General features: G+C 41.0%; 1 protein-coding gene across 9 annotated transcripts in view; it reads left to right on the forward strand.

Annotated features, from left to right (window-relative positions):
* Window positions 1-17,452, forward strand: part of EPHA7 (EPH receptor A7) — a 217,818-nt gene that overhangs the window by 88,252 nt on the left and 112,114 nt on the right. For 5 of the 9 annotated variants that reach the window (XM_072998661.2, XM_020784863.3, XM_020784529.3 and 2 more), the window contains exon 6: window positions 7,765-7,830. The exons of 3 other annotated variants lie outside the window; for them this stretch is intronic. In XM_072998661.2, coding sequence (XP_072854762.2) covers window positions 7,765-7,830 — 66 coding nt within the window. Of the gene's footprint in view, window positions 1-1,906; window positions 7,456-7,764; window positions 7,831-17,452 lie in introns of those variants that run through there. One more of the 9 variants, XM_072998664.2, reaches the window with a different exon arrangement.

Below are 17,452 nucleotides of genomic sequence, written 5' to 3' on the forward strand. Positions count from 1 at the left end.
TCTAAAGATTAAATATCCATATGTATAGAAAAGCAATATGCAATGGTCCAGAGACAGTAGAAGAAAAAGTTGCTTAAATGAAAATCTAGTGAATATTTTTGAATAATTTTTGGAGTCAGGCTAAAATAATTAGGAAAAGAAAGAAACTGGATGCATGTGCTAGAACCCAAAGGTCTCAATACATCTTAAGTGAATAAAACTGTTAAAATATTTCCCCCTGACATTTTGTAATTCTTCCACCTAATTCCTCAGGCGTCAAAAATGTATTCTGTGTCAATTTCAGGATTTAAAGAAATTGGATGACTAGGTATGAGGCTCCCATCCCATCCCCCATCTGTTTTAAAAAAGGAGTATTTAAAAGCCTATTAAATAAAAAGTACGAGGAAATCCCAAGGTGCAAAGAATCCTGTGTATTATAAAGCACTTATGGGTGCTGATTTTCATTTCTGACGGCAGATTCCTGTGTCTTACTGAAAGTGGCTTTGCAAGATGCTTTGTCTTTTGACCAAAGGTAAAATGTAAAGGGACATGGTGGTGCTACAGGCTAAATTGCAGAAGCCTGTGCTGCAGGGTCAGAAGACCAGCAGTTGTAAGATCGAATCCACGCGATGGAGTGAGCTCCCGTTGCTTGTCCCAGCTCCCGCCAACCTAGCGGTTCGAAAGCATGCAAAATGCGAGTAGATAAATAGGGACCACCTCAGTGGGAAGGTAACAGCGTTCCATGTCTAAGCTGCACTGGCCATGTGACCATGAGAGATTGTCTTCGGACAAACGCTGGCTCTACGGCCTGGAAACAGGGATGAGCACCGCCCCCTAGAGTCGGGCACGGCTGGACAGAAATTGTCAAGGGGAACCTTTACCTTTACCTAAAATGTAAAGGCCCTATACAGAGACTTTTAGATCTCAGCCAGTGTGCCATTCCTTGAAGTATGTTTGATAACCACCATTATAGAAAGGTTTGCATCCGGGATGAATAATGAGTGATCCTCCAGATATTGGTGTGCAGTCCCCATTGTCCACTACTACTGGTACATACAAAACTGATGGAGACACATCCTGGATATTGGATAATTTTGAGAGACCAAAAGCAGTATATCAATCGGAGCATATCAGTACGGTATACGTCTGCTGCAGAAACTCTGTAGGCATTTTGCAGTACTATTAAATTGCTAGTGCTATTTGGTATCCTGTGTTGTATAGTTAATGCTAACAGAGTAAATGCTGATTATCTTGTTTTTTGCTTCATTAGTAATGAATGACACCATATTTGATGTAGATAAGCAGTCTTGTGAAATGATGCAAAGCCATCTATGGAAACATCTGTACAACTCCACCAGTGCAGTAAATTATTGCTACGAGTGAGAGAGAAAGACATTGATCCAAGAGGATCATTAACAGCTTTAGCCAACTGATCCAAGTAATGGGGAAAAGAAGAAACATTTTCAACATCTCAACTTTCAAAAGCTGTCATTTACAATTGGTATAGCATTGTGGCAACTTTGTATCCACACAGTGTATTATGACTTGGATATACTTTCCTCTGTTGTTAGCAGAAAATAATTATCAATGAAGTGGAAACATTCATGAAGGAGTGGGATATTGTGTCACTCTACACTTCCATTTACTGTACTAGGCTGAATCAAAAATGAAAAGATAATTGTTGCAAGGCAGCAGAATAATTCCACTATAAGCAGGAAAGGATGGTATATGTTCTGTGATAAAGTACATGACGGAGACATACATACAAAGTGGTAGGTTCTTCGGTTGGAGACGATGCAAGGACAAGAGAAGGAGAGACCTGTAAAAACAATTAGTATGACTCAGAGTGAGCAGTTCTTAATTATCCATAACATGTCTACATGCGATAATTACTGTTCCAATTTTTACATTTTTTTTGTAACTGCAGTAGAAGAGGAAAGAACATGAATGAAAGTTGTGTTGAGTCTTATCGTAGTACACTACTGCACTCGTGTATTAACACAGGTAAATAAACTTACAGCACTAATATGGCATTGTGGCAATCCTGCTTTTCTTTGACTGACTCAAGTATATAGCAGTGAAGCATGCTGCTGTTGACAACAGTACAAAAAACATATTTACAAACTGTAACGATGTGTGTGTGCGTGTGTGGCAGGGGGAGATTTGATATCCCTTCTGGAAGTGATTCATTCTCTGCTATCTGACAGAGTGTTGTAAATGGCAAGAAACACTTTTCAGTTATGAGTCCACTGGCATAAGACAGAAAAGTTTAATAATTCCCATGTACATAATGGCTCTGGTCTATGTATCCTCGATGTAGGCCGATATGATCAAAGATGCAGTAATACAGAAAAATAACTTAATTTCGTATATAGACCAGAAAGCACATCCCTCAATGGCCTTTTGAATACAAATTTAGAAATTCTATTAGTGTAAAACATCTTTGAAGTCTTGGTATCTCTTTCTTCATAAAGTACTTTAACATTAAATCTAATTGAGGACAGTTGACTATTGCAGTACATCTGACAAAGTGGACTATAGAGTTCCTTGACCTGTGGATTTATACTGTAATGCTTATGTTGTTCATTAACATGCTCAGCAAAAATTATAGTCTGTATTCTTTCCACTATATAGCAAATAACAACACCCAACTACTTTTGTTCTCAAGTACTTATGGTCTAGCCACAATTATGGATTTTGTGGCTGCTGGGCATGTACAACTTTGACTTTTTTGTTCTGGTGTTCTTTTTAGGTACAGTGGTGCCTTGTTTAGCGACATTAATACGTGCAGGAAAAAACGTTGCTAAGTGATTTCATCGCTAAATGGATTTTAAAAGCCCATAGAAACGTGTTAAAATGCCATTAATGCGTTCCTATGGGCTTAAAAACTAACCTTAAGCGAAAATCCTCCATAGGGGCGGCCATTTTTGGTGCCTCTAAAGCAAGGCAACACAGCGGGTGGCAATTTTGTTTTTCCGGTGGCCATTTTGGAACCGCCGATCAGCTGGCCGAAAATGGCTTTGCGATGATCACTTCCCCATGATCATCGCAAAGCGAATTTTCCCCATAGGGACCATCGCTAAGCAATCGCGTTTGCGATCGCTTAAACCCCGTCGCTAAGCGATTTCTTCCCTATGCGGAGCGATCGCTAAGCAAGGCACCACTGTATTTTTGTTTGGTTTGATTTTTTTCTCCTTTGGTCTAGGTGGGAAACTACTTGTACATTCTCTACTTGTATCAATCTTGCGATTGAATATGCTGATACTGTATATTAATCCTTTTTTCTCAGCAACTCTCTGTTCTTTACATGTCCATCATACTACCATGAGTTTGGTATTCAGCACCTAAATATATAAAATGTATGTATAAAATTTGTAATGTCATTGAGGCATGCAGTGGGATCCTGATGTATGATTGGGTTCTTATTTGTCCATAGTTAACAGTTTCAAGAGTAGTCCTTACATAGTACCTGTGAGTGCCATGACCCAAATTATCACCCATCCCTTTCCAGCCAGGAACCATAAACTAGTCAACTCACAGTTCCATTCATAAGTATCCTTTCATAATTATCAAATGCCATAGTAGTTCCTTCTAGCACATATCCTTCCTGACATCCTTATTTAAACATTTATAGTCTGCCTGTGATCTTGCTCTTTTCCCGCTTGATTTGCTCCCCCTTCAGTCTCCTCCTTTATTTCTAATTTACTTAATTCCCTTTCTATAACGCCAGTCTCTTGTTCTTCTGTCTTTGTTTGAGAGTTGGACGGTACACTCTCCTGATCCTGGCTGAGGTGACTCTTCACCTCACACTGCCCTATATCATAGGACCTCAGGGCAGGCTACAAAGCCACATAAAACTATTTTAAAAAATAAGGTATTTGAAACAATTTAAAATCTAACATCACAAAATTAAAACACTCAAATATTGAAAACAGTGCACTAAAACTTGTGCAGGCCACGAATCTCAAAATTTAATGCAGGCAAATAAAAACCTATAGATAGCGAATAATTAAATAAAAATCTGCAAACAAAACTATATACAGACCAAAATGGCCTCACCAAGTACTGACACTCTGAACCTTTACAAATATACTGTTCAGAGATGGTAGTTTGTCTTTGTTTTAGATGGTTGTTTTCCTTAATAAACTATCCTCCAAATATTTATATTGAAATTGGGAGTGTAGATGTATGGTCTGTACATTGAAGAGAAAGTAGCTGGAGTTGAGTCATCAAGGACAGATGTGCCAGATCAGCACAGATGTGTGCATAGGGGTGTCTGTGTGCACATACAGTGGTGGCCCGCTTAACGATTACGTCGTATGATGAATCCGCTGTACGATGAGGTTTTTGCGATCGCAAAAGCAATTGCAAAATGATGTTTAGATAGGGAAATTTCATTTTACAATGATCGGTTCCCTAAATGACTGGCCTGCCCTACAGCTACCTAATTTTAACTGCCCATGTGGCAACAGCCAGCAACCAAGAGAGACTGGGGCTACGTGTCACAACAACGGGGGGAGCAGAAGAATTTGCTGCCTCCACAGCAACGGAAGCAAGCAAGGGGTGGGGTGAGGGAACGAATAGACAACCATAACAGCAAGAGAGGAGCCGCCGCCGCAGCGAGTCAATGCCAACAGGCAAGGGCTATAAGGAGCTCCCAGAAGTGTGTGGGGGGGAGACCCAAATGACTTGGCACAAAGAGGCAGCGGTAGGAAGCGGAATGCTGCTGCCGCGGCAAGCAAAAACCAACAGGCAAGGCAAACGAAAAGGCAATGAATTAAAGCTCTCCAAGAAGGGGGGGAGGTAAAAATGACTGTAGGAGAGAGCGAATCCGAGCCTTTCCCAAAGCAACGCCAAAGCCCTCACTAAAACAAGGGACAGCAAAGGGGGAGAGGCGAAAAAGGGAAGAAATGTTGCAGCCAGGCAATCCTGGTCAGGTTTTAAAACCACCCACCTTTGCCAAAACGCTGTGGCATGCACAAACCGCGGCATGGCTTTTCTCCTGGCACGCTTTCCCCTGGAGTTGCGGGCCCTCCTTTCAGTCACACACAGTCCCAATAGTCCCAACAGTCGCTTCCTGACGATCAAAAACAGCTGATCGTCGGGTTTTCAAAAGGGCCACCCGCTGTGTAAAATGGCTCCCCGCTGTGCTTTAGGACGGATTCTTCGCAAGACAGGGAGCAGAAAATGGCCGCCCTATGGAGAATCTTTGCTGGACGCTGAGGTATTTAGCCCATTGGAGCGCATTAACTGGGTTTTAATGCATTTCAATGGGCTTTTTTATTTCGCTTGACAAGGATTTCATTCTACAGCGATTTTGCTGGAACGGATTATCCTCGTCAAGCGAGGCGCCACTGTACATGCATGGATGTGTCATAGGAGTTATTTAATTGTTCAAAAGCATAAAAGCTGCACAATTCTCACAATTTATGTGATTGGTCCATTCATTTTATTAGTTAATCTAATTTAGCATTGTTTATGTCAGGTGGTAGGTAATGCAGTGCCCTCCGGATGTTTTGTGTTGGATCTTGAACATTTCCTGACCATTGGCTATGGTGGCTGGGGCTTACGGTTCACATAACCATAAACATCTGAATAGCACCAGCTTCCCTTCGTCTGGCTTAATCTTACTAAAAAAACTTTCAGGAGGTTCAGACTGGGAGGTTCTTTGTTGTCCCTGTCACTCATACATACAGATCTTACGTCACTGAAAGTATGCTCTGAAAATGAAATACTGACCTTCCTTCATTGATTCCAAATCGTTTTATCTGGACAATATTAATCTATTCACAATCTTCCAGTCTTCTGTCAATTATTTCTGGTCTTTTTCATACAGCTTTGTGTGTATGTACAAGTAGCCCTTGCTTTCAGCATTTTTTTTTCATACTGGTTACCAGTGTCCACCAGCTTAGGATGTGATCACACAGTGAGAAAAGTGCATGTCTAATCACACCAAAAAGGTCTCTTTGCTGTGAGCAGTCTCCCTTCAAGCACTTGTTCCATACATTGGGAATCACTTCAGCCCAGTCCCCAAAAGTAAGTAGCTCTATTGCTGGACCAAAAAGGTCCAGCTTGGGCACATATCGGGGTCAGGATGGAGCACTAGTCCCTAAACTAGACCAGAAATGCTCCAAAATTAAACAGCTATTTAACTCTACTATGTAAACAATCATATTTATAATTAAATCAGTGGCCAGAATCTTATGGAGTTTTATTCAGGAGTAAGTAGAACTGTATAACCTATGGCAGCAAATTGCAGCTGATTAAGGAGGTGCTGGTCACATGCCTTGTTGTATGCCAGTCTTATTGACAGACATACAACCAGGCAAGCAACCACCACTTTGTTAATTAGCTGTAGTTTGTTAGTGTGTTTTTGACAGTTTCACTTACTCTGGAGTACATTTCTATTAGGATTCTGGCCAGTATGTTTATGTGTAAGTGAACACTGAATTGTGGTGCATTATGCATGGCTACTCAGAACTGAATCTCTTTGAGTTCAACGGGACATAGCCCCAGTGAGTACAGAATTTTAGCCTTATGAACTTATTTAACAAAGCCTCACAAAGGAATCTCAGTGTTATAGTGTAGTTCAACCGGGGTTAGGGTTACTGATTTTTAAAAATAACAGACTTGTCATCAATTAAAAACTGGCAAGTTATAATTGCAGTGTCATCAGTTAAAATACAGATTTAAAAGAAATGACTGTGTCTGGTCGTCAAAGCCAGAATGATGTGCAGTTCTTTTTTGTTGGAATAATTGTATTTGCTGAAATTCATCACATTTTACACTGCTGGAGAAATTTCTTCTGTTCTTGTATTGTGACCTACAATTTCTGCTTAGTCTCAACAGCTGCAGAACAACAGAAAACTTCTCCCTTCTTGTGTATTTATGTAGTGTTGGAATAAGTTGTGCAGGTATGCATGGTTGAGGTACACTCCTCCCTCTCTAATGTGATGTGCTGTTAACCGTGTCTACCTCTCATTATTCCACATAACTGTGTGACACAGTGATTTCATTGAGCATGACAGATCAGTGCTCAGGTTCCTAGCTTCTCCTTCCTCTCTCGGTTTTTGGTTTATCAAAACTTCACTGGAATTTGAAATAGGGTGAGTTCAAGTTCAGAAAGGGAGATTTAAAAGCAGCTCCAATATCTACTTATCTCATTTATTCAAGTTGCATGTTTTGCTGCTTAGCTAACACTTGATTGACAGCCCACTGAAATCAAATTCCCCAAGAACTTATTGCTGTACTTAAAGCCTGTACAACATAACAGCCAAACAGTATACTTCAGTTACTACTGTGACAGATTTATTTTTAGACATAATCACTGTAGTATTAACAGGTAAAAACAAGGCACCCATCAAGACACTCGTCAACTGAAACCAGTACCAGAAACAACTAAAGACTACTGATTGTTTTTACACTACCCCCTGCCCTCGGAGTCTGATTTTAGTGGTAAAAAAAAAACAAAAACAAGACAGCATCTGTGGGGCAGAATGTGGTCTGTTGGTTTTTGTACTCTTGTTCTATAAACCTTTGCAAAATTGCAGGACTTGTATTGCCAGTGTCCTAGTTATTGTCATATGCCCCACTGATAGCAGATTTTAATAAAAAGCTGTGTTCGCATCTATTTATTGAAAAGCATTTTAAGCTGCCTTTAATTGTAGAACTCTCCCAAGACAGCATACAAGATTCTTTTTTAAAAAATGGTACAGTGTACACCAATATACAATATACACATGCACTCCCATTTACCTAAATATTTTAATTTTTTTCATTTTCTAGCCAAAACTAAAAACATGGCTACTTCAGGATCCCAGAACTCAGCTGGTTCACAATCCAGAAAAACAGGTATTTTATAATGCTGTCTGTAGGTGCAACCTTCTTGCCATTCTGACGTCATATAAAGTGTATTGAACTGGTGTATGAATCCATTAATGCTACTAAGCATTTATTAAAATAAAACAGAATACTTAAAACATGTGTTGGAACTTCAGTTCTTGGAGGAGAGGCCCATCCGTATATAGAAAATGCTCACAGTTTGTTTTGTGACTAGCAAGTAAAACAGTATTATAGAGAGCAAGAATGGGTATGTGTAAGATGCCATATTTCAAATTATATATTCTAATATTGATTATTGAGAATTTTGTATAATTGAGAACATTAATGCTTGGTTTTAATCTTTCATGTTTTATTTTATTCATTTGGATGCTGTTAACTTGGAGCAATAAATATTTAAATGAGATACAATACACTAAATCACTTAGACAGCAATTCTCTGCATCTTTACCTGACAATAAATTCCATAGAAGTCGGTGAGGGTTAATTCGGAGTAGATGGGTATATACTTACTCTTTTTGTTATCCCTATATTTCATTTTGTTTCACTTGAAATGCGTACATTCTTCTGTATGGCTTCTGTAGCACTAATTCATGTGACCCTCCCATCATGAATATATTGGTTCAGTTTCACAGGTCCTTAATATATTTCTCCTACACTTGTGTCATCCAAAATTACCTGTTTATATACCACCCTATAGTGGATACAGCAGTCTCTGCATGGTTTAATTATGCAGACTACACATTACCCCTAGTGAGCTGGATACTCAATTCACTGACCTCAGAAAAACTGGGTGAGCAAAATCTTGACTGTAGTACTGCAGTTTTGCCACTGCTCCACGAGGCTCCTAATAATATATTGATTCCTAATATTGTATAGTGGCCATTATCAGCACACCTTGCAGCTGTTAATTATATAAGGCTGCTGTAACCCTGCAGATACTTTGGACTTCAGCACCCAGAAGGAGCAGGCAGTATCTCAAAAGGCAAAAGATTGTGGAACGTCTAGTCTAAAACATATGAAAAGCCGAACGTCTCCAACCCTAGCATAAACTGATCATATGTTGTATGAAATAATAATGTTAGCAGCACTACCTTGAGGAGCTACTTGGACTATTTTTTAATTTTGTTTCTGACAATTTAGGAATACTAGGGAGAAGAAGAATATAGCACAGGACATAGCACAGTGGTACAGCAAAGATTGGCTTATCTGTAGTACCTTTTTAAAAAAATATATTATTGTGATTACTAGGGGGATGTCACTTTGTTGCTGCTTTGTACTCAGTTTGTTGCCTTAGGAAAGTCCTTTGTCTCTTACCTTAATCAATTCATCTGTAAAATTTGCATTGCTTTGCAGCAGCAAATACATTGCATCAAGAGTGCTCCCCCCCCAACTTGGAGATTTCTTTTACTTTGGACATAGTTTACAGTTGTGTTTGATTTTGTCATCATTTTTTCCCTTACTAGCCAATAAAATGCTTCTGAAAAGATTTGAACCATGGTGTGACTAAAACCACATTTTCCTGTCATTTTATCCATTCGGGAGAACAATGAAAAAGAGGGAAGAGTTCTGGAACCTTTAATGGCTGCTTAGAAGCTGCTGTTATTTCCTCCTGTTACATACAGCACTGATGTTACCTGTCTGTCATGGGTTGGAGGGAAAGTTCCATCCTATGGGGAGTGGAAGGCGGGACATCAGGAGGAGGAGCTGTACTGTATATATATGGGGATCCTGTGGGGAGAGCTGAAGGAGAAGCTGAGAGAAGAAGCTGGTGTGGGAGTCTGTGTGTCAGACAGGGTACTACTGTGTGTCAGTCAGTACCAACCTGATAGGTTCAGGTGTCTGTATGGGTAGCCAGAACTGATAGGTTCAGGGTCTGTGCTTTATTTAAAGGTGTTCTGTGTGAACCAAACTGGTGTATGTATGATTGAGACTAAGCCACGTTACTGTATCTTATTCACTTGATCATTTTATTTTCCCTGTGTGTTATTTAAATAAACCTTATTCTTTTGTTTGTTTAAAAATCCATTCCTGGTCTGTGTGACTCCTTACAGGGAATGGTTGGTGGCAGCTTAGTGAAACTGTGGCATATCCCAGTAGGTCTGGGGTTGTCACATTGATTGGTGTCCAGCGTGTGGGATACGATTGGTCCAGTTGTCCAGTGGTCCAGCAAAGCCTTGGCAAGTGTGCCCAGAGCAAGGGGGGTCTAGTCAGGGACAATCTGAGAGCGCGTAGGTAATCTTCTAGGCTTACCTCACGGGGAGGTACGCTAGTGGAAGAACGTGTGACCTCAGATTGGTGGGACTAGATTAGGGAGCTCTGAGGCAACCTGTTTTGGCGGGAAAAGGCTGAGGCAAAGCTGAGTGAAGTAGCAGTGATCTAACCTGTCTGCTGAGAGGCCTAGCAGAGGGGGGTGGACTCTGGCTGGCAACAGTTGCAAGTTAGTGCTGAAAGAACAGCAGCAATCTATAGAAGGCTGGTTCTGAGGCAAAAGAGAGAAAAAAAAAGTGGTCGCTTTATTTTGAGGCTTGACTTTTGAAAGCAGCCTGTTCTGGGGGGGGGGATTATGCCCTTGACTCGAAGCCAAATGGCAGAAATGGGTGAAGTGAGGGAACCCCAGGTGGACCAAGGTTCTGAGGATGAATTTGGCTCAGTGCAGGATGAGAGCACGGGAGAACAGAACCCAGAACTCAGGAAAATGCTCATAGCCCAACAGCATGAACTGAGGATGAGGCAATTGGAGAGAGAAGAAAGAAGGGAGGAAAGGGAGAAACAAAGACAATTTGAATGGGAATTAGAGAGAGAGAAAATTGCTCTGGAAAAGGAAAGGATGGCGTTTGAGTTACGTAAATTGGAAATGATGAACCAGAATAATAATAACAATAGGGATTCTGAGGGAGGCCAATTGTCTAAAACTGACCTGAAGAAATTCCCTGTGTACCACAAGGGAGATTGCCCTGAGGTGTTCTTTTCCCTCGTGGAAAGAGCGTTTGTGGACTTCTCAGTAAGGGAAACTGAGAAGATGACCATCATGCGATCTTTAATCAGTGGCAGCCTGGCAGAAGTGTATGCAGAGATGCCAGAGGAGCTGTTAAAAGATTTTGCAGAGTTTAAAAAACTGGTGTTTGCCAGACATGGGATAAATGCGGAACAGCTGAGGCAGAGATTCAGGTCACTCACCAAGAAACCAGAGCAGACTTTTACCCAAGTGGGGGCCCAACTGGTGAGGCTGCTAGAGAAATGGCTATCTCAGGAGGGAACAGAGACCTTCCAGCAGCTCAAAGACCTGATAGCGCTGGAACAGTTTTATTCAGTCCTGCATGGGGAACTGAAGTTCCAGGTGAGGGAAAGGAAACCGAAATCTGTGGCAGAGGCGGCCGAGATCGCAGATTTTATTTCCCAAATAAGAAAGCCCTTAGGTGAGGGGAAATCTGTAGGTAAACCCAAAGAAACCTACAGCAAGTACTCTCAGGGACCAGGAAAAAACCAGCAAGTGGGAGGGGCCCATGGTGAAGGGAAGCCCTCAGACATGAAACCAAGACCTCAGATTTTGGAGGGAAAACCAAAACAAGATGAGAAAGACTCAAAATACACCAGAAAATGTTATTTCTGTCAAGGAAAGGGCCATCTAATCTCAGAGTGTGAGAAATTAAAGCAGCTAAAAGGAAATGTGCCTCATGATTTGAGTGGAACCAAGCCAAAAGCTGTGTTCTGTGTCCAGACAGAGCAAAGCTCCTTGTCACTGAGGGAGCCTGTTGCCATGGCTACTCAATCTGGAACAGTTACATCTGCTGATCAGGCTGAGGAAAATGGTCCTCTTGTGGAGGTCAAGCGCTGCTTACTAGTGAGAACAGATTCTCAGTTGTTTGAAACCGCAGGGGTGGACGTAGGAATACATGACCATCAGTATAGGGGGCTAAGGGATACTTGTTCCCAGGTGACCCTGTGCCACCCAGATATTATTCCTAGGGAGTATATAATCCCAAATGAGAGCATGAAGGTGGCAGGGATTGAGGGACAGGTGATCTCGCTGCCAGTAGCTGAGGTACCTGTGAACTTTCAAGGCTGGAGGGGAGTTTGGCGGCTAGCGATTTCATCGACTCTGCCAGCAGCCGTGCTCGTGGGAAATGACCTGGCTGAACATGTGAAACGGGTGCTGGTGATTACACGCTCACAAGCCACCACGGGGACAGTTCAGGGGGGTACTGATGAGCCCGAGACGGGAGCAGAGGGGAGTTCCGAAGCTGTGGTGGAAACCTTAACCACAGACAGCCGATTTGGTCAAGAGCAAAAGGCAGACGCCACTCTCCAAAAGTGTTTTGAACAGGTGACAGACGCCCAGCTAACACCTGAAACCCCAGTGAGATTTCGAGAGAAAAAGGGAATTTTATATAGAGAGACCCTGAGGAATATCTCAAAAGGGGGAGATGGGATCAGAAGTCAGCTGGTGGTACCTGAAAAGTATCGCCCCATGATCTTAAAAAGGGGGCACTCTGACATGTTTGCTGCGCACTTAGGGGTGAACAAAACACAGCAGAGAATCACACAGAATTTTTACTGGCCTGAAATAGGGAAGCAGATCAAGGAGTTCTGTAAACAAAGTGATGTGTGTCAGAGGCAGGGGAATAACCGTGACAGGACCAAAGCAAAGTTGTGCCCTTTGCCTGTGATTGACACTCCGTTCAAATGTATAGGGGTGGATATTGTGGGACCTTTGCCCAAGGCCACAAAGAGGGGGAACCGGTTCATTCTCACCATTGTGGACCATGCCACGAGGTACCCTGAAGCCATACCCTTGACTAACATTGAAACTAACACAGTGGCAGATGCCTTGGTGGGGTATATGTCCAGGATGGGATTTGCCTCAGAAATAATCACAGATTTGGGCGCATCGTTTACATCGAAGCTCATGAAACGGTTATGGCAAATCTGTGGAATTAAACACAAGGAAACCACTGCCTATCACCCTGAAAGTAATGGGTTAACGGAGAAGTTCAATGGGACTCTGATGCGCATGATTAGGGCTTACTTGGCAGAGAATCCAAACAATTGGGACCAGAAGCTGCAATCCATTTTGTTTGCTTATCGATCAGTGCCACAAGCCAGTACCGGGTTCAGTCCGTTTGAACTCTTGTTTGGGAGAAGGGTGAAAGGGCCCCTTGATTTAATCAAGCAAGATTGGGAGCAGATCACCCAGGATGACCCACAAGACGTTGTAACATATATAGACTTTTTAAAGAATGACCTAAAGAGAAACCTAGAGCTAGCAGCAGAGACCCTGCAAGCTCAAAAGGTCAGAAAGAAAGCTTGGGATGACCAGGAAGGCAGGGAGAGGCGCTTTAACCCAGGGGAGGAAGTGCTTTGGCCTAGGCCCTGCAAAGAAAACAAACTGCAGCTGGGTAGCCCAGAAATAAAATACTTGGGTCACATGGTAGGGGGAGGAGTGATAAAACCCCTAGAGGCCAAGATAGAAGCCGTTCGTGATTGGCCCAGGCCCAACACCAAGAAAAAAGTCAAATCATTTCTTGGGTTGGTGGGCTACTACAGAAAGTTCATCCCGAGGTTTAGCGAGATTGCAGCTCCGCTGACCGATCTGACGCGGAAGAAGACTGATGACCGCATCCCGTGGACCAGCAACTGTGAGGAGGCGTTCCAGAGGTTGAAGGAGGCCCTCATCAACTATCCAGTGCTGCGTGCTCCAGACTTCGACCGGGAGTTCATCATCTACACCGATGCGTCTAACAGCGGGGTAGGAGCAGTTCTTTGCCAGGAGGATGAAAATGGTGACCAGCATCCAGTGTCCTACCTGAGTAGGAAACTCCAGAAAGGTGAGAGACATTTGGCAACCGTGGAAAAGGAGTGCCTGGCCATAGTCTACGCAATCCAGAAGGCCAAGCCTTACATCTGGGGAAGACATTTTATTCTGTGCACTGACCATTCACCACTGCAATGGTTAAAGACAATGAAAACCCACAATAGTAAACTTATGAGGTGGGCTTTAAACCTACAAGACTATGACTTTGAAGTGAAGGTGGTCAGAGGATCAGTGAACTGTGTTGCTGACGCCTTGTCAAGAAGACCCGAAGAATGAAGACGGCGAAAGAAACATGGACTATGTATATATTTTGGTGACCAAAGGTTAAATGTACTTGTTTATTAAACATGTTTGGTTTGTATGAATAAAGGTAACTTGATGTATTGTAAATGGTAAATGTTTAGATGCCTAATTGATATGGTTATCCTAGTGTAAGTAGAGTAAGTATGGTATTGTATGTATAACTGTTTTTGTATGTTTTGGATCCAGGTTGTTTTTTGGAGAAAAGCACCTTAGCTTTCCCCCTACAAAACAACTTATAAAGAGGGGAGGTGTTACATACAGCACTGATGTTACCTGTCTGTCATGGGTTGGAGGGAAAGTTCCATCCTATGGGGAGTGGAAGGCGGGACATCAGGAGGAGGAGCTGTACTGTATATATATGGGGATCCTGTGGGGAGAGCTGAAGGAGAAGCTGAGAGAAGAAGCTGGTGTGGGAGTCTGTGTGTCAGACAGGGTACTACTGTGTGTCAGTCAGTACCAACCTGATAGGTTCAGGTGTCTGTATGGGTAGCCAGAACTGATAGGTTCAGGGTCTGTGCTTTATTTAAAGGTGTTCTGTGTGAACCAAACTGGTGTATGTATGATTGAGACTAAGCCACGTTACTGTATCTTATTCACTTGATCATTTTATTTTCCCTGTGTGTTATTTAAATAAACCTTATTCTTTTGTTTGTTTAAAAATCCATTCCTGGTCTGTGTGACTCCTTACAGGGAATGGTTGGTGGCAGCTTAGTGAAACTGTGGCATATCCCAGTAGGTCTGGGGTTGTCACACCTCCTTCACACAACTGTTAAAGGTACAGAAGCCCTGTCCTCTTCTTCATTGGATAATCCTATTCTAGGATTGAACATGGATATTGCTGTTAGCAGTACAGTGGTGCCTCGCTTTACGATTGTCCCGCATTACGACGAAACTGCATTACGACGATCTTTTTGCAATCACAAAACGATGGTCTGAATAGGGGTTTTTTTGCTTTGCAAATATCGGTTCCCTGCTTCGGGAACTGATTCTTCGCAAAACAATGATTTTTGGACAGCTGATCAGCGGTTTCAAAATGGCTGCCTGGTAAGTAAAATGGCTCCCCGCTGTTTTCTGGAACGGATCCCTCACAAGACAGCCACCAAAAATGGCCGCCATATGGAGGATCTTCGCTGGACGGTGAATTTCCAGCCCATTGGAACACATTGAAGGGGTTTCAGTGTGTTTCAGTGGGCTTTTTATTTTCGCATTACGATGTTTTCGTTCTACAGCAATTTCGCTGGAATGAATTAACATTGTAATGTGAGGCACCACTGTATCTCTAAAGAGGAAGACCTTAGATGGATGCAGCTGATCTATAAGTTTTGGATGGATCATACCTATGGAAAAATCAGATGGAATGGCTGGGCAAGGTACAGTTATAGAATCACTGCTTTTTGGAGACATCATTTATCCCTGGTGTCTATAAAGAATTCAAACTGATTTTTTAATAAAATCTATTTAGTAACAATATGAGGTTTTTGTGTTATTTTAAATCTGAAGCATGATTCTTCTAGATTTCCTTAGCATGTGTTTCAATTGAAAAACTTCATCCATGAGGCTGTTCGATTTATTAATATATCACATTGCGCTTTTATGTTGCATTCTTCATAATTAAGTCTTTAAAAAAAGAAACTGAGAAGACAAGTCTAAAAGCTGCCAGCCAATCTGTTCTATTTTAGACACCTTTTCATTTTTAATGGCATTTGTCATTTCTTTCTTAGAAGCAAAATGATAGTTTTATATTTTGGTTTCTAGTACTACATATAGAATAAAGTAGGAAAAAATGAATTAGATGGCTGTAGTTACTATAACCTCTTAAGAGGTACGGCCTGCCTGAAGTTAACCTGTGGCTTTAACAAAAAAAAGCCTTTTGATTTATCTGTCACCTGATCCATCAGCAATGAATAATTTTCATGGAAGGTGCACTTTAATTACATTCCCATTTGACTTACATTATCATGCCTTATCTAGGTAATTAATCTCACCAAGTATCCAATTTCGGCCTTTATTGCTGGCAGGCAGGCCTCTTGAATTATGTGTGCTTGAATGGATATTTTGTCTATTTTAAGCTAAACACACCATGAAACAGTTTTTAGGGTCTCCAGTTTTCTCTGCACTCCCCCCATTAAAATGTGACCCTTACTTTGGAGTGATTTGGTTGATTAGCTTAGTCTGCTTGACTACCCAGCATTTTGAGAGCATGTGGTTAAGAGCAGCAGTTGACAAAGTGACTGAAACAGACAAATTATCAAAGTGACAAAAATTATGATTCTGATACATAAAATTGGAGGAATACAATGAATTAAAACTGAAATATGGGAAATAAGTACCTCTTTTTTTCCCATTGTATTATGTGTAGATGTTATAGTGTGAATAAAGAACAAAGAAAATGTGCAATCTTCCTTTTATTTCAGTAAATTTCTGCAGGAGGACTTCTAAGAACATAAAGCAGGACATTCTAGATAAGACCTAGCACATATCAAGGGCAGTGTTCATACTGCACCTGTTGTCTAGGGAACAATGGCCATTAGGACACCAGTGCATCTGAACAGTTGATTCCAAGGGATATATAAAGTCATACTGTCTCTGCTACCGGTGCTGGTATCGTTTATAATGGCCACTGATGCTCCTAACCATGAATTTTTTCTAAGCAGAGTGGATTTGATTAAATCACAATTTAAATCATGTTTTAATTTTTTTTTAAAAATCAGATTTTTTTAAAAAATTAAATGTTGAAAAAACATTTTTAAGAAAAACTGAAATCATTATTCAAATCAATTTGATTTTTTTTTAAAAAAAGCATAGATTTTATCCACCCTAGTCATCCCAAGTTTTTCTCTTCATGGTACATAAATTCCAGTTTCCCTTTACATTGGGTGAAAAATATGTTCTTTAATCTGCCTTCAATCTACCTCTATTCAGCTTCAACGGTTGACCTCGAGTTCTAGTATTCTTCTCAGAGAAATTTGCCTGTAATCATTCCTGCTGTTGTCACTCTGAAATTAGAAGTTTGAAGCATGTTACATTTATATATCCATGATAAGGATTTATTTTAAAAAGTTTTAAAAATGTACAATTGAGTCTATATGTGGGCTCACACTTTAAGAGTCTTATAGAAAAATCATTCTAATTTTTTTCCCTTAAGCCTTTAAAAGGAATTCAGCTAATGTATGCAGTAATTAAGGTTGTGCTATGAGGAAAACAGTAAAGAATGGTATGAGAGAAAAATTAGAAACATGTCAAAAGAAGAAAAAAATACATTCAAAAAAGTTGTTACATTTTTAAAGGGTTTGCCTTCTTGAAAGTGACAATAATATTAGAATGATGACTTTATACACTTACCTTAAACTTAGTTCCTCTCCTCTTTCAAATCTAGCTTTCTTTTGTATCAGAGTTGCTGACTGAATTTTTCTCTGGCCACATGCCCTGCCTACCCTATTATGGAACATTTGTTCTGTTGTAGTTTTGTGGTAGTTGATGTGATTTGTTCTTTATTTTTATTGTTTTTACTGATTG

This window comes from Pogona vitticeps, chromosome 1 (genome assembly GCF_051106095.1).
Source record: "Pogona vitticeps strain Pit_001003342236 chromosome 1, PviZW2.1, whole genome shotgun sequence".
Lineage (NCBI taxonomy): Eukaryota > Metazoa > Chordata > Lepidosauria > Squamata > Agamidae > Pogona > Pogona vitticeps.